The sequence below is a fragment of the Monodelphis domestica genome, chromosome 8, assembly GCF_027887165.1.
Source record: "Monodelphis domestica isolate mMonDom1 chromosome 8, mMonDom1.pri, whole genome shotgun sequence".
NCBI lineage: Eukaryota > Metazoa > Chordata > Mammalia > Didelphimorphia > Didelphidae > Monodelphis > Monodelphis domestica.
This window is the reverse complement of record NC_077234.1, coordinates 228,697,657-228,721,927: the sequence shown is the minus strand read 5'-3', so window position 1 is coordinate 228,721,927 and position 24,271 is coordinate 228,697,657. Positions and strand designations below refer to the sequence as shown.

General features: G+C 35.3%; 1 protein-coding gene across 1 annotated transcript in view; it reads right to left on the bottom strand.

The window, feature by feature from the left end:
- The window catches only part of WWC3 (WWC family member 3), a 208,851-nt gene that overhangs the window by 19,244 nt on the left and 165,336 nt on the right, over positions 1-24,271 (bottom strand). The window contains exons 10-14 of the mRNA XM_007500942.3: positions 21,020-21,109; positions 18,313-18,884; positions 13,218-13,338; positions 9,414-9,488; positions 8,403-8,489 (exon numbers count right to left, since the gene is read on the bottom strand). Of these exons, the coding sequence (XP_007501004.2) occupies positions 8,403-8,489; positions 9,414-9,488; positions 13,218-13,338; positions 18,313-18,884; positions 21,020-21,109 (945 nt within the window). The remainder of the gene's footprint in view (positions 1-8,402; positions 8,490-9,413; positions 9,489-13,217; positions 13,339-18,312; positions 18,885-21,019; positions 21,110-24,271) is intronic.

Genomic DNA, 24,271 nt, shown 5'->3' with positions numbered 1-24,271 from the left:
ATGCCATTAAATAGCCAAGAGGAGTCACTTTGCCTTTCATCACCTCAGTTTACTTATCTGTAAAATGAAGGGATTTGACTAGATTTTCTTTAAGGCCTCCTCTAGCCTAAAATTCTGTTTCTTTATACATATATAAAAACTTCAAAGTTGAGTACAACTTTAATTTGACAGAAGGTTATTATTACTGAAGTTATTATAGTTATTACTGAAGATATGGGAAGAAGTCTTACATAAAATTAAAATGTAAAAATATCTGTAAAATACCTAATCTGAACAAGCATTATTGTAGGTGCTGATAGATATAAAGGTAAAGAAGAATTAGTCCCTACCCTCAAACTGCTTACATTCTTCTGGAAGATATATCAAAAACAGAACCAAGTTTAATCCAGGGTATGAAGTTAAAGGAACAAAAAAAACCAAAAAACTACCAATACGGAGCTCTAGAAATACCTGATGAGATAAGAGAGTGATGATAGCTATTGTTATCAAGGAGAGTTTCACAGAAGATGCAGAATCTGGGCTGATCCTTGAAGGACAGTAAGAAATATAGGAAGCACAGAGGAGGAAGGTACTGTGAGGATACACAAAAGGTTCTGGAATTTTAAATAGTCAAATCTAGATAGTATGTATTTTAAGTAAAATAATGCTATAAGTCAAAATATGGAGGGTATTGAATGTCACATTAGGTAGTCTGTACTTTAAAAAATACAACTACAATAAAAATTCACTAATTCACATTATAGAATGACTCAAAGAAAGTTTATTCATACTACCTTTAAAGAGTTAGCAAAAGCAAATTTGTGCAAATAAAATCGCAAGGGGAATATTTACTTATTTTAAAAAAACTGTTATCTTTCAAGAACTTTCACTTATAAACATGGTTATATCATAAGTATAGTATAATATAATTTAGTCTCTGGTTTTTAAAATCTGATGCTTATGAGGGCTTGTTAAGATTGCTTGCAGGCAATTACATGGCTCAGTGGGTTGAAAGCCAGGTCTAAAGAATGGAAGTCTTGAGTTGTCCTGGGCAAGTCACTTAACCTCCACTGACTAATCTTTTCCATTCTTCTACCTTGGAACCATATACACTCTACATTATACTGTATTGTTTCTAAGATGAGGATAAGGTTTTTAAAAAACAAAACAAAACAAAAACAAAATGTTTTCAGTGCTGAAGTAGTTGATTGGTATCTTTCATTTCTAAATCCATAAGCTATTGTAAGTAGCTGCTCCATAGTAGCTAAGTCTATAAGTCTATAAGCTACTCCCTCCCCGGCTTCCAAATATGAATTCCAAATATGTCCACCAGAAGGACAGAGAGAATGCAAGGTCATATGCAGTATACCAGCACTTTCTTTGTGCTCAAATGGCAATTCTTTGTTAAACTAGCATAAGTTAATGAAATTAATAAAGAATAATGAAATTTCCAGGTACAATATAAAGAGCCTTAAAAGCAATGAGGATTTCATTTCTGTCTTTGTACTCTCAGAGCCTGCCTGTGTGGTAGAGTCACAAGCCTGCCAGAGCAGTCATTGCAAGAAGAAATAGTTTCACCTCCGTTTACCTCTCTATTTCAAAAAGAAATAGTATAACTCAGTTTACATTTCTCTATTTCAAGTGGCACCCTTAGTCTGACTGTACCCAATAATTCCACAGGCAGGAAAGATAGTAAAGATGTTCAAACAAGTGGTTTTTGGTGTGGTGGTTTTGGCAGCCATTGCTTGCTTTTAGGCTTATCATATTCTATACAGCAAACCGACTCAAATGGTAGTGGAGAGTGTGGATTATGTAGGAAACTTGATAATGATTGTGTTACAATTACCATTTCAACATGAACTAGTTCTCTGGCAAGTCCTGGCACAAGTATATGTATTCTTCATGGCTGTGTTGCAGACTCTAACCCAAGTCAGGAAAGCATTTAGATTCATGGTACCCCTTAAGGCAGAGAAGATTATGGCCATTGACAACAACTTAGACAAGATGATTAAAGCAGTGTTTGAACAACTAATTAAGGAAAAAAGGTTTAGATATAGTTATGGGAAAGGACAATGGGCAAACTGAGGATGCACCTCAGGAAACTGAAGGTGATAATGAAAATGAAAACCAGGCTGCTAGTGCCCCTGAGAAAATCTGCCCATTGAAGGAAGTCACCAAGCTAACAACTAATGCTGTTGTTATTCACTCAAAGGCCCATAGACAATTCATTCCTCAGGAACTCGAGTCCATTAAATGCTGTTTTCCAAAATTTGTGGACAATCCTTTTAAATCCCACAAGGAGTTGAAGAGAGCATTTCAGATCTTTGATCCAGACTTCGAGGATGAAGAATTTTTACTATCAGAATTGTTCAGCCCCCACGAAAAAGGGCAATTTTTGGAGAAGATTGGTTCTGAGAGAAATTTGACAAGCTGGCCCACTGTAGATCAAAGAGGGGACATGGACTATGCCAATCCAACATGCATGTCTTATCTGAAAAGGTGCAGGGAGGATTTACTGCAAGCAATTAAGCAATGCTGTTCTAAACCTAGTACATGGGCCAAGTTTGACAAGGTCAGGCAGGATAAAGGAGAACATCCTGCCACATACATAGAGCATCTGTCAGAAATGGCAGAGTCAATCTTAGGTTTAGAAGCAGATAATGAAGAGACAGCTGGACATGTCTGTAGACAATTTCTGAGGGGATGCACACCCAATTTGAGGACATTTTTCAAGAGCTATTTCCCTAAATATGACTCCGCTTCCCTAATTGAATTGAGAGAGGCTGCAGGTTACCTATTTGAAAACAACTCAGATCAGAGTAAGGAAGTTCAAGACCTGAAAGATAAGTTAGAGAGGACTGAAAAGGATTTGAAACAAAAGGAGATTGATGAAATTAAAAATTTGAACACCATTGGGACTTTCAAAACATTTAGTTCCCAGAAACCAGGGAAAATCAGTGCAAAATGAAACTATGGAGTGTTTCTTTTGTCACAGTAAAGGACACTTGATTAGAAACTGCTTTTTGAAGAAAAAACAAGAGAGTACTAACAGAGAAAAACATAATGCAGAAACTAGGTACAAGAAATCCGCTTGCTGTTCACACTGCAAGTTGAAGTCCTCAAAACAAGCTCCTGATTTGAGAGAAATGCAAAAGGCAACAGAAACTGGAGCTAAGCCAAAGTATTCAGATATGGTTAGAAGGGAATTATGAAGCCAGGACCCTAGTGTGACACTTGGAGGTAGAAGAAATTGTGAGGAAAAGGCTGCAGACAAAAATAATAGGAAAAAACCTGGGAAATAGTGTAAAATTGGTGCAAGAAAGTGATTCTCTGAATGATAGCCATTGCAATAAAGCAAGAAAAGGCAGAGCCAGATTACAGACAATGAGGCAGAAATTAAGGAAGTAACATCTCAAATTGCAAATGAGATGAGGGACTTTGATAAGACCTATATAGTAATCACAAAGGAAAAGTCTGTAAAGGAAATCAAATCATTCCTAGAAAACTTTTTCCAGTGTAGAGTGGATCATGGGATTGAATCATGCAAAAGAAAAAGAAAAAGTCACAAGAACTCCAGAAAAAGTTAGTGACTAATAAGGAGACACATAATTTCAATTCCCTAAAGGTTACTGTTGATAAAGATGACAAGGCTCTAAAAAAATTCACAGATGAAGTCCCACCTAACTTAGTTACTTCTCCCAAGAGCTTTATGACAGAGGTACCCTTAGAAATGACATATAGTTTGAATCCAGAAGCTAGTACTTTTCATCCAACAATGAGTGTTATAGATAAGAAAAAACTAACTGATAATGAAGCTGACATTGCTTTTGAACACAAAGATTATCATATTCAAAGTAGTGGAGGTGACATAGTTAAATTTGAATCTGAGGATGGAATGGCAGGCTTAGTAACAACCAAGGATTCAGTTAGTGCCAATGTTCTATGGGGCACAGGGGTATCTAGTCAGAGCAACTGCCATGGTTTAGTTTCATGTTCCATTGAAGATTTCATTGGGAATGAATCAAATCAAGAAGAATTAACTGAGTTACATATGCACCTGAAAGAGGGTAGCAAGGGCATGAACAATGAATCATTAGTTATGAACACCTTGGCTACTAAACCAGAAACAGATACATGTTGTTGTGGGGGACAACATGAAGACACACATCCTATTACTGACACTGGGGGACCTGCAGAAGTAAAAACCTTATTCCCAGAAGAAAATAATAACTTAGAGGGAAAGATTCCTATCTCTACACAGTCAAATGAGAATGGACCTCAGACTAGTTGTGTAGGTAGAGTAGGCAGAGTAGGATCTGTGATTATTAACAGTATACAAGATCTGCATAACCCCATACCATCTAGTTTACCTATTCAAAATGAAAATCTAAAGCTTAATAGTGAGAAACAAAAAGAAATTGACTTGAGGAACACAGAAGCTGGTGCAAAGGCTTAGATCAAAACACAAAGCCAGAGTTACCAACATCTGACAAAGGTTTAAATGGCATTGAGCAGAATCCAAATAACATAGCAATTGGATTTAGTGATTCAGAGTCGGACACTGAATCTGAAGGAATACCAGAAGGTGTGCTAATAATGGATGAAGATGATGTAGAACAAATGCCTTATCAGTTTTATAAGCTTTATGAAGAGTTAGATGAAGAAGGGGAGGTGTGGAACACAAGTGAAAAGATAGCATACCTGGAACCCGTGCAAACAAACTCATACCAATACAATGATGAGGAGTTATTCTTTGGGCACAGAATAAGCTGTATACCATTTGAAAAACTTTATGCAAGCTTAGGAGTTGATAATGAAAATGACTTTATAGATAAGTTGAATTAAATGGCTTATGCGGATATAGAATCTGAATGGGAAGGATAATATCAAGAACTAGGTTGAGAAGTGGGGGAGGGGACATAAATAAAAAATGTCATTTCTATTCTCTAACTTCAAACACATGATAAGTATCATTCATGCTGTAACAGTGAAACCAAGATTAGTCAGAGTTCCATAGGGTAACATGTGAATGAAGACTAGTCTTGGGGTAGCATAGGATATAAGTTACTCCAGCAAGAGAAGAACCAGCAATTCAACAGCAAGAATACTCCTAAACTTGTAGTAAACTTCATAACTAGGATAGATACATACATTAGAGTGCTAGAGAAGCATAGATTCACATTGGTTGAATCTGTTATAACATGACTTTAACAGCAAGTTATAGATGAAAAAAAAAAAGGTTATCCACATCTTTCAACCTTCACCCCTAAAACAGTCTCTACCAGGGGGAAGGAAGAGAGAGAGGGTATACCATGAAAATATTATTTCATAATTTCAGATATCTCACTAGACATAACAATGTGATCATGTCATCAGTGATGATACATATGAACAGCAACAAATAGCCCAAGAAGAAAGCAATAAGAAGCCTGGTGAATGTAAGCCTACTGAGAACAAAGGAAAGCACTGGAGAATACTTGCCACCAGAATACAGTAGAGAAATCCCTGCACAAGTTAAAATAATGAAAGGATAGCACCCATGAAAATATACAGCCAGTAACACAGAAAACAAAAGGAAACTTGCATTTGAAAGAATAGCAGCCACAAAGGGGGAAAAAAAAGCCTCAATATAAAATATAAAATAGTCTCTGCCTGAAACAGTAACAAAATGAAATGAACTATTTCCAAGTACTACATGCAGTAACCATGCAAAAACTACATACAGTAACCATATGATAGACCTCCTTGATGAAAAAAAAATTGAAAAACTATACTCTTAGGCATAACGCTTGCCCCCATGCATGAAGAAAAAACACAAGTTGAGCTAACTTGCAAGCATGAAGAGAAACAAAGGCAAAGCCTACCCCCATGCATGAAGAAAGTCTGATAAATTCTGCATGCACAAAGATTTCAACTCACTTCCATGCAAAAGTAACTTTTCACTCTTTCTTGCACACACACATGTAAATCTCACACACATGCATTGTTCGTGTGTTCCCAGGTTCCTGATTATTGCAGAGGATCCTGATTTGAGGAACACATGTCTTCAATCAAGTTACAGAAGAGTGAAGTGCTGACCAGAGAGGATGGAAGAGATTTTCTACAAGCAACATGACTGGACGTGGAAGGACTTTGGAACTTTGTTTTTTGGAACTCTGGATCGTGAGGATGTGTAAGGAAGCATCATACATATAAACACCACATACATGAATACACATCCTACATAGCAAAGTAAGATATTCATGGATTGGGTGAGTATACAATGTGCATAATTACATGACAACAAGACACACTGATGAGAAAGTTCTGTGGAAAATTCAAACAGACAAAGTTTTTCTTTTATGAATGAGTTTGCACAGAAATATACAAGGATATATATATATATGTAAATCTGTATGGACACACGTACTTACTAAATTACTAATGAGCTAACTTTTTAGAGTAAGTTATTAACAATCTAACTAATAACAACAGTGATAGCCTAGTGAATTGGTCCAAGGCTTAGGAAATAGAGACACAGATGTTCTGAAGTATAGAAAAGTTACATTGTATTATGATTGTAGTTTAGCATTTGTTAGTAGTAGATTTTCTTAGTGACTATATAGACATTACGATAAGTCATTTGCATGTTCAATATGTTGGCGAAATTGTTGATGATTTTGAATGTTGTTACTTATTTTGTTATGGAAAACCTATTTTCCTAAACCATTTTCCTATGACCCATTCTTAGCTTAGTATTTAGATAGATAGAACAGCTGAGATGAGTTTAGGATTTTGTTATTTGGGGGGGAGGGAAGAGTATATTTCAGATAGCAAAGAGTTAAGATAGATAGATGAAATTATTAAGGTAAGTATCATGGGAAAATGCAAGTTGCATTCTTTTACTAATAAAAGGGGGAATTGTGGTAGAGTGCCTGTCAATCAAGAACCAGGGTTCCAAATGGAATAGTCCCAGGAGTTGGCAGTTGAGCTGACCAGGGGGAGGGGACAGAACTTGGAGTCACTCTCCCTGGAGGAGGAAACCTGGCTGAAAGACCCTTGGGCTGACTTGGTTTTGGAGTTCTCTGATCAAGGGGAAACCTCTGTTCTTTCTGAGATTTGACTGATCAAGAGTTGGAGGAAAGCCAGACTGAAGGAGAGATTTTGGACTTTGTTTTCTCTCTGGGGTTAAGCTTAGAGACCTTGCTGATTTTGTGAAGAAGAAGAAAGAAGATTTTGAAAGCTGTTGTCCTCCAACTCCCTAACTGTCTTAGAGTCACAGTTTGTGATTGGACTACTTCTTCAAACCCTCCTAAAATTCTCCTTGTAGTTTAGGGAAATCTTCATCCCTCTTACCTCAGTTTCCCATCTGGTTATCACACTAAACCCCTTACCTGAGAAAGAAAACTAGAGTATTTTATAGTCAACTCAGGGGCAGGGAGGAAGCCAAAGGCTTCCAGCAGTGGGTTGGAGAAGGGAGGGAATGAAGAGGGGAGGAGGTTAGAAAGATATACTGATCCATCAGCCATCAGTAGGGATCAGTAGGCAAACCCCAGAGCATTCCCCAAAGCAGTTCCCCTATACCAGCAGTGTCTCTCATCTATCCCCATTGTAAGGAAATCATCAGGGTGTGTCCCCTAGTAGTAGCTCTCTAGTCAGCCAGAGCATTCAGTCATTGCAACAAAAGAAATAGTCCCCTCAGTTTACCTATTCTATTTCACCTGGCAGATAACAGGTACTAAATAAATGTTTATTGATCCTTTAAAAATATTTCCCATTTCAGACTGGTCCACTCTCACCAGTCAATTAAACTTACTGAGTTTCTACAGAATTTTTATTTCAAGAATAATTTGATATCCCACAAATTGTGATTGCATGAGGGTTCTAATCAAGTGTTAAAATAAGAATTTGTTAAAGTAGTTCATTCATTGAATTAATATTTGTCTGTTTTTCTCTAAATATATGTAGACTTTATATTTCTCTTTACTAAAGATGTGCTCGTATCCTGGTGTGGCAATGGCATCAGTTCTTTAAGAGAAAGGTGTTGAACTCACATTCCTAGGGAAGCTGAACCAAATTAAAATGCAATTGGGAAATGTTTAACAAATAAAATAAAATACAATGTAACATAGATAATGTTAATTTGTAATTTTTTTAGGATCCATTTCTATTTGAGTTTTATATCATTGCTCTAAGGTTATGCTTTTAGAGAAGGCAACCTCTAGAAAGGTCTAGTCTAATCCTCCTTTAAGAGGCAGACTTCCAGAAAGCTGGGTAATGGATGATATATTATTTTGGCTATATCTCATGAAGAATTTGTCATCAATCATGGAAGAAAAGGCTGCCTTCTGGGCTATGAGGGGGAGCTGGTGGAGACACACTTAGGAAACACCCACATCTCTAAAATCTGAAGAACTAGAAGAGTTGAATTGGTGGTCACTTACATCTTGCAGCCTTCTTTCACAATCTGCCCAGCAAAATTTTTGAGTTGGAGGACATTCACTAGGAGACAATCATTTCCCTTATCATGCCTACAAAATAAAATAGTGATTTATTCACATGAAACTACTTGGATAATGGGGTGGGGTGTAGGGAGAGGAAAATGTCAAAGCTCAACTTGAGAGGCGTCCAGATAGGCAAGCCTAGACACAGGTTCAGATCTGTCTCAGATACTTCCTAGCTATTGGACCTTGGGCAAATCACTTGACCCCCATTGCCTAGCCCTTACCATTCTTCTGCCTTGGAACCAATACTTAGTATTGATTCTAAGATGGAAGGTAAGGGTGTAAAGAAGAAGGAACAACAAAAACAACTTGAATGCAGAAATTAGGATAATATTAGATGTGTGTGTATACAAATATACACATATGTGATACGCATATACAAATACACATATATGGTATTATTGTTTGCAACTTACACAAAGCTATTTTGTCGTGGCTGAAGATTACTGGACATAAGTTATTGTCATTATTCTGTCAGTTATCCAATAGTTACCTCTTAAATGAAAAAAAAGGGTCTGGACACCCAAAAAGGATGATATTGTGGTTCTCTGATAACACAAATTGAGGAATAAAGGCAAATAGACTTCAACATCTATTAATTCTCCCCACCCTACAGCAAGCAGATGGGAATGGTTATTTCAAGTCCCAACAATGATTTGTAATACTTTTTACAGACAATAAATATGTACAAAGGGTTTGGGGGGCACCTGTCCCATTGGGGTCTACCCCCCTAATCTCCATTTATAAGCTAGTTCCTTTCTAATTTTCCACTTCTCAGTAGTGGTGTCTTAGCAAATGCTTAATTAACACTTGCTGAAAGCTCAGACTCAAATAGGGGATATGAAAAGACATGCCTCCTCAAATCTTTGACAGTGGGGGAACAGGAAGAAGGGATCTAGCTGCTATGTCCATAGTACCAACAAAGAAGGGAAAGATTGAATCTGAACTCACAAAAATCCAACATGTATCTGGGGCTCTTCATTAGTGGTAGTATCATTGTATGCAGGCTCCTCGCTATCTTCATTCCTATTGACATTTGGAAAAAGGACAAGGTTATCCACTTAGATTTCTTCTAAGGGGGTAAAACCCATAAATTCTTTCAGTTGTGCTGATTCTTTTCTTACCAGAAAATGTTGCTATTGGAATGGACCCGTGTTTCACTTGCAAAAAGAACTTCCAATAAGGAAACTAGACCTACCAATGCAAACCAGTATCTTTTCTACAGTTCCAAATTCCTAAAAGAGTGGCCTGAGAAGTCATTGGACTTGCTCACAGCCACAGAATTAGTGTATGCTATAGATGGGTTTTATACCCCAGTATTCCTGACTTTGAAGTTGATTCTCTATCCAAATGATGTATACGAATATATATGTATACACATAATATACATATGTTTTGCTAATCTTAAAGCATTTCACCCTTTTCTTTATTTTATTTTAGTAGCAAATTTCCATATAAGATTTCCAAAGCTAATCTTAAAAGTATTATATCTATCATCATACTATGCTATCTCTTAAAGACACTTTTTTAGTAACTGGATAGAAAACTAATCAAGTAAATATTTAACCAAATGCAAAGACTTCAAGGGCAGTTACGTGGTTCAGTGGATAGAAAAGCAGGCTTGGAGATGGGAGGTCCTGGGTTCAAATTTTGCCTGAAGACATCTCCCAGTTGTATGACTATGGGCAAGTCACTTAACCCCAACTGCCTGGCCCTCACTACTTTTCTGCCTTGGAACCAATACTATCAATCCTAAGACAGACATATAAACAGATTTTCTAGATCAATTACAGAGCATATAGTTAAGATACTTCCAAATTTATAGTTAAAAAAAAAACACCCCAACAACCCTTGCCTTCCATCTTACAATCAATACTGTACATTGGTTCCAAAGTAGAAGACCAGTAAGGGCTAGGCAAGGGGGCGGGTGGGTTAAGTGACTTGCTCAGAGTCAAATAACTGGGAAGGTTCTTAGGCCAGATTTGAACCTGGGACCTTCTGTCTCTGGGCCAGTCTCTTAATACACCGAGCATAGCTGCCCCCTAAAATTATACTTCTTTAAAAAAAAAAAGGCTATTTGTAACATTTTCTTGGAACTCATCTATATGGAAAATTGGGGGAAAAGGAACTTCTGCTAGTTCCATGAATGAAAATAATTTGTTCAGTGTCTTAAAATAAGCCACAGAGAGTCATAGAGAGCACAGAAACCAAAGGAATGCTAAGATCATGAATTTAGGGCTGAAAGTGCCTTATTGTTCATCTAGTCTAATGCTCTCATTTTTTGCAGATAAGGAAACTGAAGTCCAGATATAGTCAATGATTTATTTGCCCAATGACATGCATTTGGGAAGTGGCTGAACTGAGGTTAGAACTCCAAAGCCCTGATTCAAAATCCAGCTCTCTTCCCTCTGTGTAATCATACTGCCTCTCCATCTGGACTTGGAAACAATAAAGCAATATAAAAGACAGAAACCCCCTTTTCCTCCCTGGGTGGGTTGGTTATATGCACATGCTAATTAAAGAATGAGAATAATAGCAGTTTATTCTCTTTTGGTTAGATTTGTGCTTTCATTAGCAAAGGGAGTTCCCCAGGTAGAAAATTCCCATGATACCGATGCAGTTTGGCAACTGTTAAGCAATTTACAATCTTATAGTTGCCTGGAGGTTATGACTTGCCCATAGACATACAGCTAGTAGGTGTGAGGTGCAGGACTTCATCCCAGACCTTCCTAACTGAGGCTGGTCTTCTGTTCACTATGCTAAGGTGTTACATCTATATATATGGTGTGTGGACTAGTTTATGGACATTTCATTTGTGTAGACATCGTATTAGAGAGAATATACTATACCTATTAAATATTAGGTTAAAGTTTAGATGTTCTTAAAGAAAACACTATTCTTGATTTTAAGGATCTGAAATAAGAATCAGTCATTATATACTTACATGAAATTTCTTTTTTTCTTTCTTTTAAACCCCTACCTTCTGTCTTATTTTCAATTCTAAGACAGAAAGGTAAGGACTAGTCAAACAGGGTTAAGTGACTTGCCCAGTCACATGGCTAGGACATGCCTAAGGTCAAATTTGAACTCAGGTCCTCCTGATTCTAGTCCTGGCACTCAATCCACTGTGCTACCTAGTTTGCCCTTCTTGTGTGTATTTTAACAGGTTACTAAAGTATAATTGACCTACACTTCTCAAGCTTTTCATTGGAGTAGTAAACAATTAAAAAAGACAAATCTTAGTTTTGACTCTTCTATCTCCCATCCACCTTTAAAGTAAATGACAACTAAAGGCTATTGAATGCTGTTCACAACAGTACTAGGTCTGAGACTTGACCTCAGCGTTTATTTGTGAAAGTAGGTAAGCCATTTCCTTCTCTGTCTCTGTTTTCTGCTCTATAAAATAGTGATGAGGATACTCACAGGGTTGCTTCAAGAAAAATGTCTTTAAAAAATAGGCACTTAAAAGTGCCTATCCCCAGGAGAAAGCAAATATGTTGAGTTCAAAGACTTTAAATTTTTGTCTTTGCATCCCCAGCACCTAGTATAGTATCTGATATAGGATAAGCACTGATAAGTGACTAGAACTGCACTGATCATATAGATGATATGAATCCACAAAAACTGCTTTTGAAGAAAGGCTATTCTTAGCAGTGTGACCTTAGGCAAGTCACTTAATCTCTTTATCACTTTTCTACCTTGGAATCAAAACTTGGTGCCAATTCTGACAGAAGGTAAGGATTTAACAAAAAGAAAGAAAGCTTCCCTAGATTACAAGTCATTGTTATCTGCTTATCTTCCCTATGTAAACTGAGTGGATAATAACTCAAATTTCAAGTAGTGGACTGGGATTCAGAAGACCCAGTCCTAGTCTAAGATCTTGGGCAAGTCAATTAACGTCTCTAAATCTGTTTCCTCATTTAATGATCTGACCACTATTATTATATTCCAAACCATGTGCAGAATTCAGATCAAAGTTTAAGGTAAAAATATTCATTTAAAAATAGATCCAAGAAATGAAAATCCTAGAGCTCACAAAAGGGATTTTTCAATGACTTCCAAGGAAGCTCTGGTTCCTGGCAGCGAGTACAGAACCCAGTTAAATATAGTGTGACAAAAATTAGAGGAAGACAAAGAAAACATTTGGACATTTAAAAGTAACTATAATCTGTCAGTTTTTTAAAAATAACAAGATAATGTAGGAATATAAATTGTGGCTGATCAGTATTGTCCTTTGTGTGTGTATATATGAGAACAATTGAATCAGGCTGATTTTCTCCTCATAGAACAGTGAACATAAAAATATGCCTACTGGCAGGAGAGCCAGAAAATAATTATTATAATATATGTAATATAATAAATGTAAAATCTATCATAAATAATAAATGCTTACTGAATGACTGACTCACTGAGTCAGGGTGAGGGCAGGAATCTTCCCTGTAAGGAAATAGGTGGGTGATGGGAAAAGACCAACCCACTACCACCCCCATAAAGCCACAAGGAATTTCCTCTTAGGGTTTACCACAACCCAAATTCTCGGAGATGAAGAATAAAGCTAAAAGTTTTAGTACTGTAAATTCAAATTTTCTAGCCTATTAAAGGAACCAAAATAATAATTTTATTCAGGATCTCAAGAGAACACTACTGTGTGTGTGTGTGTGTGTGTGTGTGTGTGTGTGTGTGTGTGTGTGTGTGTGTGTATGTTTGTAAATAATTTGGGGGAAGAAGAAAAAATTGTAAAATCATATAACCAACCTTTTCGTTAAAGGCTCAAAAACACCACTGTCACTAGCCAGCGAATAATCAGAGAGACATGCAGAAACCCGTCTGGCCCTCCTCTCTGACCTCCTAGCGCTGTCTTCTCTTAAAGTAACTGCTGTAGAGAAAAGAAATAAACAGTGTTAGAAGGTGACAATAAACTTTGACATCAATAGGAAAAATGCAAGGAATTTGATGCTACTCTCAATGAAAATATGAAATGAAAACTTCTAGCTATAACTATAATCTATCTTTAAAAAAAAAATAAACAGACCAAGGTCTGGCTTTTTCTTCTGGAAACTAGAGAAAGGAACTTTGTAGTTGCTTCTCTTCAAGGTTAAAAAATAGCTAAACCTCTTTGAAAGTGCTGAAAAACTATCAAAAAAGAAAAAAAAATAAACATCTGAAGTCTTTGACGTAACTTTTTGTACCATCATCCAATTCATGGGACACTACAAGAAAGATGACTATTTTAAATCACTAATAAAACTAACCAATATGTGGAATAACAGATTATTGGGTTGCAAGGGTAGACTATAAAATGATACTCAATAATGGTCACTTCTTTTTAAATGACCAGCACAGTACCAATAAAATTTTATTTTATAAGGGAATAGAGAAAGCACAGTAACAATGTCTCAAAAAGGAACTATGTACTTTTTTGAGGGGGAATGGGGAGAAGAAAAGACTGATTTGCATTGCTTCATAGTTTGAATAATAAAGGAATAAAATAGGAATATACAACAACAACCAGAAAAGTACAGTGTGACAATTTTAGTTGAACTCATTTTCCACAACTCCTCTGCTATTCAAACAATCTATCTAATAAAAGTCATCCCAAAATGTTCAAAGTAATAAAGTCTACACTCAACAAACCGAGTTCATGACATTTTTCTATTATTATTCTATAGACTTAAGAACACAAATGTAAATTTCTGTCATTTAATACACTAATATTAAGTTCTCTAATCATCCTTATATCATTAGTATAAATTCTATTTCTTTTTCACTATTATTCCCCCAAAAAGATAATGCAGAAATCAAAATAAGGAAACAAATTCTCAAAGACCTCCCCCCAACAGGGTCATTAGATCTACATGGCTACAAAAGTTAAATGAAAGAGGTACTGTCAATAGTTATCCTTGGTCAGTAAAAACAACATGGAAGAAACCACTCAACATCCCAAAACATCTGCTCTTGGGTTTCTATGCAATGAGGTTAACCATAGGGAGTAAAGCACACATAAAGGGAGGGCATGAAATCTTAGAGCTACATTTTCTTTTTAAATCTCTGACCTTTAAAAATGTTTCTTTAAACAATTTGCATACACTGAGACACAGTCCAATAGGTATAAAAATGCTTGAACAAAAGGGAAAATGCAATAGAAAGTATATTCTGCATAAAGTTTATAGCTCAAGTGTACTATATGTTATTAAATTCTTTTTAAAAAAATAAGATTATACAAACGAAGTTAAAGTTTTTATAAAAGCATTGTTCACGAATTCAGTAATCACCACTTAAAGAATAGTTAGCATAATTACCTATGGAATAAACTGTAAGACTACTATAATGTAACTCCTGCACATTTTATGAAACTAGGCAACATACTTAACAATGATACAACAAAGAATTAGAAATCAAAGGTAAAAAATAATACTAAGTTCACTTACAGTGAATTTTTCTGTTGTGCCGCATGAGAAACAAAATAAAAAGCAGAGTGAAAAGGAGTAGATTTTCTAATCTGATATTTAAAAACAGCATGAATATAGTCATTAATATGTGACTAAACAAATAAGAAAATTAAATGTGCTTACTGAATCATAATTAATATTTACCTGAAAACAGAAATTATATCAAGATCAAGGTATATTTAATTTTAAAATATACTGGTTACTGCAAAGTTAAAATAACATTTGTGAACATCCAGATACTTCTCTCTTCTCAGAAGAGTCCAAATGATTGACATCTAGATGAAAAACTGTTATTTGAGGAAATATCCTTCCCTTGCCCCCCAACATTAAAACTAATTGCAAGATGTAGCAATATTGTTTTATGGGAACCACGAGATGGTGAGAATAAGTTGTGTGATTTTAGGTACATTGATAACCATTCTGGGCCTCAGATTCTTCTAGTAAAATAGAATAGATTTTAAAAATTCCATTTAATGAACATTTGCTTAATCCAGGAGGGCATCTTTTCAGGTACTAGAATGTGAGAGGGGTGGAAAGGAGAGGAGAGGAGAGGTTTGAACTTATTATCTTCAGATCTTCTCTGCAGATGGAATTACCAGTATGGAAACTCCTTCCACCAATGCAGATGATGATGATAATAATTATTACTCATTTATTATTAGAAATATTACGGATTTAGGCTACATTCTTTCTGTAAGCCTCTTGGAAATTCCAGTTGTGCTCGATACCCATGAATGAAATTTTATCCAATCCCTGGTGTTCAAGAGAACTCCATTTTAACTACTTTTTTTGGAATATTATTTTAATTTTTAAAGTAAGTTGGGTGCAATATATGGTATGTTACCACAAGGTGGCAGTAAGAAAACACAGTATGAACCAATTGCATTCAGAAGCTAATAGCAAAACTTTGTCTATGTAGTATCTATCAGGGTAGCAATGATACAAGGAGAAGGTTTTAAAACTAAACTTAGGGGACAGGAGGACTGTGGAGGAGGAAATTTGAGAGGACAACAAGGGGTTTGGGACATAAAGATTCGTGGTGACTATCCTATTGGTACCTTAGACTTTATAGACTTAAAAAAAGGATGGAAAAATTAAATTATCATTCGTTAAAACTTTTTCATTTCTGTTTTAAAATGATAACATGGTCACAGGGAAGAAGTAAATAATTAACCATTATTCTTCCAAAATTGATCTGGTCTTTAAACACGTTTTTTATGAATGATGTTGACATATCAGTATTGTTCCTAGGTTTGCAGCATTATTCAAAACATTCTAGGCACAAAATTCACATCAACCTGATTTTGCCAGACATAAAAATCCCTCACCTAGAATTTTTGAATATTAAATAATAGTCTGCTAGGTGGCATAGAGCACTGGGCTTAGAGGCAGGAAGACTCAAGTTCAAACATGGACTAACACATTTACTAGCTGGCTGTCTTTGGCCAACTGGTTGCCTCAGTTTCCACAATTGTACACTGAGGGAAATAATTTTAACACCTACCTCCTAGAGTGGTTGTGAGTATAAAATGAGAGAATATTTATAAAGTGTATAACATAGTCATGGCAAATAGTAGGTCCTACTTAAATGTTGTTGTTACTATTTACTTTGTATATATTTTATATTTATTTATACATTGTTTTCCCTCAAATATAATGAAAACTTCAGACCGCAAAAATTGTTTTATTTTTTGCCTTTTTATCCCCAGTAAAGTGCACAAAGAGAACAAATAGAATGAAGTTATTAAAGGTCCACTGAATGCAGAAATTAAGTATGGTGGCCTGTAGACTGGTGTGTGTGTGTGTGTGTGTGTGTGTGTGTGTGTGTGTGTGTGTGTGTGTGTGTGTGTGTTTAATGTTAGCCAATTTAAAATATATTTCAGGTTGAATACTTAATATTCTCTAATAAAGGTACTGGGAAATACTAACAAATGACTTCGTTTTCAAGAAAATAAAACCAACCCTTCTATCATGGGAAAAGTTTATGTTTTAATCTTAGAGCAAGACAATGTTACTTTTTGTTTTCAAATGATGCACTCACACAAATTTATTAGGGCTTCATACAAAATGAACTTAATATATAAAATGTATGTATTATTTAAAAATTTTCATCTATGTAAGTTAAAATGGGGAAGAAAAGAAACAAGAAGAACTTGGGTTTTTCTCCCCCTTTATATAGCACATGATATCTTCTGTCTTGGAATCAAGTATCAATTAAGACAGAGAAGTGGTAACAGTGAGGCAATTTGGGATAAGTAATTTGCACAGAGCTATAAAGTGTCTGAGGCCAGATTTGAACCCAGGTCTTCCAGACTCTAGGCCTGGCACTCTATCCATTGAGTCACCTAACTGTCCCAAATAACTATATATATATTTTTATATATACATATATGTATATACAAATTTATTTAATATATTATATATTTAAAATATATATTAATATATATTTTAAAATATATTTTTTAATGGCAATTATCCCTAAAGCTGCAAGGTGGCACAGTGGAGAAAGTGTTGAACTTGGAGTCAGGAATATCTGTGTTCATATAACGCCCCAGAAACTTACTAGCTGTTCTGACTCTGGGCAAATGACTTACTCTCTCAGTCTCAGCATACTCAGCTATAAACAGAGTTGATACTAATAACACCTACCTCACATGGCTGTACATACAGCACAGCATTTTTATGAAGCATAAAGAAATCTATATCATCATTATTGAAAATTATAAATTAGGTGAAAATGTAAACTATTAAGTGCTTACAATATGCAGGAATAGGGATAGATGTCTAAGTGGAAATTATTTTATATTCTGTCCCCACCAAGTCATAGAATACATGATAATATATTATTATATCATATGATAATATATAATAATAATGGTCTCCAGACAAAAGATTGGGGTGATCTTGGACTAAATAGTTCAGAGTATAATAACCTAATATTATATATTTATCTGTTTCAGATGCTAACATTTTATCAAGATTTAAACTGGGCTCAACAAATCTTTATTAAATAATACTCTGTGCAAAATAGTAGACATTATGGATGCAAACACACAAAATTAGTCTCTACCCTTAAAGAACTTAGTGGTTTTTTTTCAATAAGCTATTTTATTCAGTGAAGGGCAATATCTAAAACTAATCTGTGGGTATAACTTACATGGCCCATAATGTGTAAGGGAGAAAAAAATTATCAGAAAGAAAATGCCTGCTTCAGAAATAAATGAAAATTTGAGTCAATTAACAAAATTTTAAAACCTGCAAACCAACCATAAATTAAAAAGTAATTGTGTAATTGAAAATACAGAGCATATTTAATTGGCACAATTTTATGTATAGAATCCTTCCTCTTTGGCACCCAACCCCACCCTGTCCCCCATCAAACATCCTATTTATAAACTTACTTCCACTAGTAGTTGGGGCATTTGCCAGTTGTGGTCGTAGCTGTTCTCGGACTCCTTCACTGTCCCCATGATATCCAGAAGGTTGAAGTGAAGTTGTCCCCTGTGTGTCATCATCTCCCATAGCTGAGGCTGGAGCCCTGAGCCTTTCTAGAGCTCCCATACCTAACATTTCAAATCCATCAGACATTTGGGCAAGAGGGGAATCCCGAGAAGCAGAAAGAAAGGGTGTATCTAATGGGGAACTTGGTGGGGACAAGGAAGACAAAGATGAGCGAGAAGACAGGGAAGCTAGGGACTGAGGTGTGTCCAGGGATCTCCTTTGCTTATTGAAGTTGGAATGTCCTGTGGACTCAGAGAATGGTGCATCTTTTCCCAGAGAATCAAATGGAATTAGGTCAAAGCGCAGATGCTGGCCATAATCTGCATCTGATTTTTCATACTGGGGAAGGCCATAGATGTCTGTAAAGCTGATGGAGCTTAAGGAACCCCTGCTGGATGCCAGTGATCCCCGGCTAGATGCCAGTGATCCTCTGCTGCTTCCAGAGGACACTGTCAGAGTGCTGGCAGATAAACTGAAAGAAGAAATAAAAACCCAAGTTTTAGTACCACATTTCCATGACTTCTGCTTGTATATTATAATATTTCACACAAAGGTACATGATTCCATCTGCCATATAGGAGAGAAAATCAATCTAGTATCTCTTGTTAACAGTTACTGTTAATATTTGGATATATTTTGGCTGATAATCCATGAGTTTAATTTTATGTAAAAAAGATAATATTAAACAGAGGAATAATTAATAACTTTGCAGTCTCTTTGAGAGGTAATACTTAATACTTCCTTGCATGTAGCAAGCACTATAAAATCTTAATGGGGTTCAGTTTTTCCTCCAAAAATTTATGATCAAACAAACCAATACGGTATACATTTTTTTGTTTTGTTTTGCTTTGTTTTTAGTGTTTGTCCATTTTTGGTTAGTCAGATACAGGTATCTCTTCCACATTGTGATTTTCCTCACTAATGTTTCAATATATAATGGGTTGACATAAGAAATTAATTTGATGATTTGGGAGAGTTTTGCAGAAGCCACAGATGACACACAAAGGCCAGCAAATGATACAGAAAAAGTTTAGACACTCAGAACAAAAACATCACCCAAATTTTACATTAAGGTACCGTAAACACTCCAGAAAAGGAAAAGGGAAAAAAATCAGATTTCTTCTCTAGTATGAAGGGAGGGCCAAAAAACTTTATGCAGATTTTCAAAATCACAGGAGTGTCACACCACTAACCCCTACAATATGGAAGGGATACTTGTGTATCAGTTGTAGTAAATAAGAGTTCTATTTAATTATTTAGTTTGGACAAAAATGAGTATTTTATGAAGGAAGGAGTTAGAAAATTATTGTTGAAAATGAATCATTGAAGCATTTCATTTAAAAAAACTGACAATTGAATTAACTTATTTCTTTGCAATCATTATTTAATGCCACTCTAGCCTTTAAGTATGATAACTATCACTCATTTTTGAATAAAAAAGATGTTATATGTTGTCATTTGTAGAGTTATTGGCTTCTGTCATGTGCCTAAAGACACTAGTGTTTTCACCTCCTTTTATCAACACACTGTAATTTGATGAATTTACTTGCCAATGAGTCATTTTTCCCTTTGAAGAAATTTGAATATAATCACGAAATGTCAAGAATAATGAAATTAAACCAGAACTATAAATCTAGATGAGGTATGTTCCCATCACAATGGTGGTGGAGTGTGTGTGTGTGTGTGTGTGTGTGTGTGTGTGTGTGTGTGTGTGTGTGTGTTTATAACAAGTTGTTTTCTTAGTGGTGGTGGTTTTGATCATAACGGTGTGTAGTTTCCTTATGGGAATTAAATGCAAATCTCAACTACAATTTTCCTGGTTTCTTAAAATATGAAAATTAAATCTTTAAGTTTTTATGAAATGATTTTTATTTTCTATATTTCCAGCCAATAAGAAATGCCTAAGAGCAAGTGTAGACCCTCAAATACTCCCAGGTATTTCGCTATCATCATTATTATTTTAAACACTCACCTTATGTCTTTTAAAAACACATTTATTTATATTTTTAATGAAATGATACTATTCTCTAGTGTAAGGAGGGGATGGAAGGAAGGAAGGAGATACCAGGGAATTTTTTTAAATGTTTACTGTCCATCTTAGAATCAATATTAATGATATTGATATGATATAAACATAAAGTATCAATTCCAGGACAAAATGGTAAGGGCTAGGCAATCGAGATCAAGTGATTTGCCCAGGGTCACATAGCTAGAAGTGGCTGAGACCACATTTGAATCCATATCTTCCTGACTACAGGTCTGGTGCTCTATCCATTGTGCTATCTAACTCCCACTCCCTGACCCTGGGACATTATTTTAAACACCCATATTATTTGATTTTCCATGTCTGCCTACTAGTGATTTTGTTGCTTTTAAGACAAACACATTTTTCCTTTAATTCCCTGGAATAGACAAGAACTTAATAGACTACAATTTCTGCCACTTTTCCACTTTATTTTGACCAAATGATTCATTAGCCACTTTTAAGACTTCAAATCCATCCCATTTCCTACGTCCCAACCAATAGGAATTATGAGCATCACTCATTTGTAATCATTGTAGAGCAAAAATGAAAAAGTAGCACACAGCTTTATAAAAGTGACCTACCTTTTCAACTGGGATTGTAGATAGGACGTTAAACGGGTAGCTTCTTCCAGCTGCATAAGCAAACAGTTTCGCTTTTCTTGAAGAAGAATCCTGAAATATAAAATGCACATGTGAAACATGCACATACACTACTGCTAAATTTTTTTTAAATGAAACAGATTTTTATACCAGGAAATTCAACCACAATTTTACAGTAAAAGCACAACATGTACTTGTTATGTCAAAATACTCAAGATTATAACAATGTCAGGATGCATTTATATATTTGGGAATCTCTGAACCAGCCTACATCACCAAACATTGGGAAGAAAACACACAGTTGTTTTAAGATGTTCAGTTCCTTAATTTTATTTCATACAACCACTCTGAATTGATTGAAAAGTTAAAGAAAATATTTCCAAATATCTTTTTCATGCTTTAAATGTTCATCTAGAAAATGAGGTGGCTGAATTCAGTGATTTCTAAAGTTTGAGATCTAAAAAAGTATGACATCTCTAACTCTTGAGTGCTCATTTACCTACCTATTACTCCTGCCCAGATAGGAACTACTGAGGCTACTTTTGTTACCACCTAGACACTGTAGTCATTTTATAGTTGGGAAACTAAGAGGGTTACATGCTTATCTAACTAAAGTTGTTTGGTTGTTGTTTTGTTTCCTAATAACTTTAACTTCTATTTTAGAAGCAATACTGTTTATTGGTTCCAAGGCAGAAAATAAGGGTAAGAGATTGGTAATGGGGGTTAAGTGACTTGCCCAGGGCCACAGAGCTAGGAAGCTTCTGAGGCTAGATTTGAACCCAGGATCTCCCATCTCTAGTCCTGACTCTAAATCCACTGAGCCAGCTAGCTTACCACCTTTAGCTAGTTTTAACAGAGTCCTATCAAAAGTAACCATCAGATGTTGCCAAACAACACAGAAGTATCTTCCATTGAAGTTATATAGAATTGTCAGACAAGGAAAGAAACCAATTACAGACCACCCTGTAAGCAGTCAACTTCCAATCCTCAGATCATAAGATATTAATTGGCACATAGTCTAAGGATACCATATTTTTGCCTGAGGAGACCACTAAGTTCAGAAAAAATAGAAATAAAATGCCTTTGATGTAAATTATTATTTTAAGTGTTAGTCAAGAAGACACTAATCATTGTTTTCCATAAAAAGTATATTGCTATTATTTGATATTAATTCAATACATTTTTCATAGTCAAAGATATCATTATACAAATTATTTCTGTTTTAGAAGTGGCCCTTCTCAAGAGGGAATTTTATTTAGACAACCATAAATTTTTGGATTGACTGCATTTTGTACATATCTAAATACTCTAAAGGAAAGATTCTTCCTTTAATTTTTTTTAAATTTAGACTTTATTTAAATTACAGAATTAAGAAACATGAACTTTTCAGTATATCAAATAGAGAAAAAAAGAACTAGGAAAGAATGACTGTCTACTATGAATAATTTGTTTAATGAATATATGAAATTTAACAATAGTAACAATACTGTCCTTCTAATCTTACACCTTTCTGAACTTCCTTCTCCTCTACACATTTTATAATGTATCACTGATGTTCTTTTCTTTGATTATTTTTTGGGGGCATCATTATGATTACCTACCCTCTCTCTGACTCCAGTTTTGCCTACCTGCTGAAAAAGCCCTCCTCAAAGAGTAAGATTTCTAATCTCTTTTTATTCCCACATGCCATGATAAGTTTCTATGTTCTATTTCCCACTAGTTTGAAAGTAAAAAGAAGTTATATCCAAAAGTTTATCATGATTTTTGGACTGTTGAATTCATTTTTATCCTTCTATCTTCATTGCATTCATCATCTTCAAATTTCTCAGAAACACAGCAAATTAAAGATGGAAGGAATCTTAGAAACCATCTCATTCAATCCCTCACTTTGTTACCCATCAATTATTACTTGCATTTGCTCCCCTCTCTTTACATGTCATTATCATTAAAAGGTAACTGGTTGAGAAATTTCCTGTATGCCTTCAAATAAATCTCTTTAGTTAATAACCTGCTTTTCAATCCCACATCTGAACTTCCTATCTTTAGAACTTTTACTCTCATCCCAGTTAACATCCTCTGAAGAATTCGAGGTGCTGATTGAATCCTAACTATCCTTTGTATCCATCCTTTTAAGTCAATATTACTTTGGGGTTTTTTAGGCATTAAAATTTATTTTATTTTTTCCCCAATTCCATGTAAAAATATAGTTTCCAACATTTTTCAATGAATCTCAAATTCTCCCCTTCTTAGAACCCTCAAGATGGTAAACAATCTCATATAGATTTCACATGTGAAATCATTATCAATACCACTTAAAATACACTTATATTCCTCTTATTTTATCCTGTCCTAGACTCAATGCTCCCCTGGCCAACTCCCCACCTTTCCACTTTGTTCTAGTGTAGGGTATAAAAATCTCATCAACATTGCCAAGAAAAGGCACGACAATTTACTTCTCTCTAATTGAATTCCTAATTCCTGTTACTACCTAGACCAAACTCCCTTCCCTAGTCACTATTCCTCTAGGTTGAGCATTGGTTCTAGGGTTGGAGAAAATGGGTTTAAATGTTACCTCTGACACTAGCTGTGTGACCTCCAGCAATTCACTGAAGGTCTTAGATCTCAGTTATTTCCTTGAAAAAATGAGGTAATCAGAATCTAAATATTCAAATTAAATGGCTTTTGGAGTCTTTTCTAGCTGCAGGTCTCAGTTCTTAAATGTGATATTTTCCAATAAGAACATAAATTTTATGACTAGATTAAGATAAGTGAAGATAAGGTAAAGCAAGGTAAGATAAGATAATATGTGATAAACATAAATAAAGCACTTACTACTTGGCAGGTATTTTGCTAAGCCTGGAAACACAAATATAAACAAAAAAGAAAGCTCATCCCTGCCCTCAAGGAGTTTACATTCTAATGAAGGAAGACAAAATACAGAAGGAAGATGAAAACTGGGCAGACAGGAAAAAGTGGAATAGAAAAGTAGTCTTAAGAGTCATGAGCTGTACCTGGTTTAAAAGCCAGGGTCTACTTCATCAATGTATTTGTATCCCCAGTACTTAACACATGGTGGCATACAATGACACTTAATAAGCGCTTGTTAATCGACTAGACTCTATTCCTGCAAGTAAAGCTCAGTGCTTCAGTTTCCTCATCAGCAAAATTGGAGAGGCAATATAATGAAGTGCATAGAGCTGGCTACAGTTAAGAAGATGAGGGTTCATAGGGTCA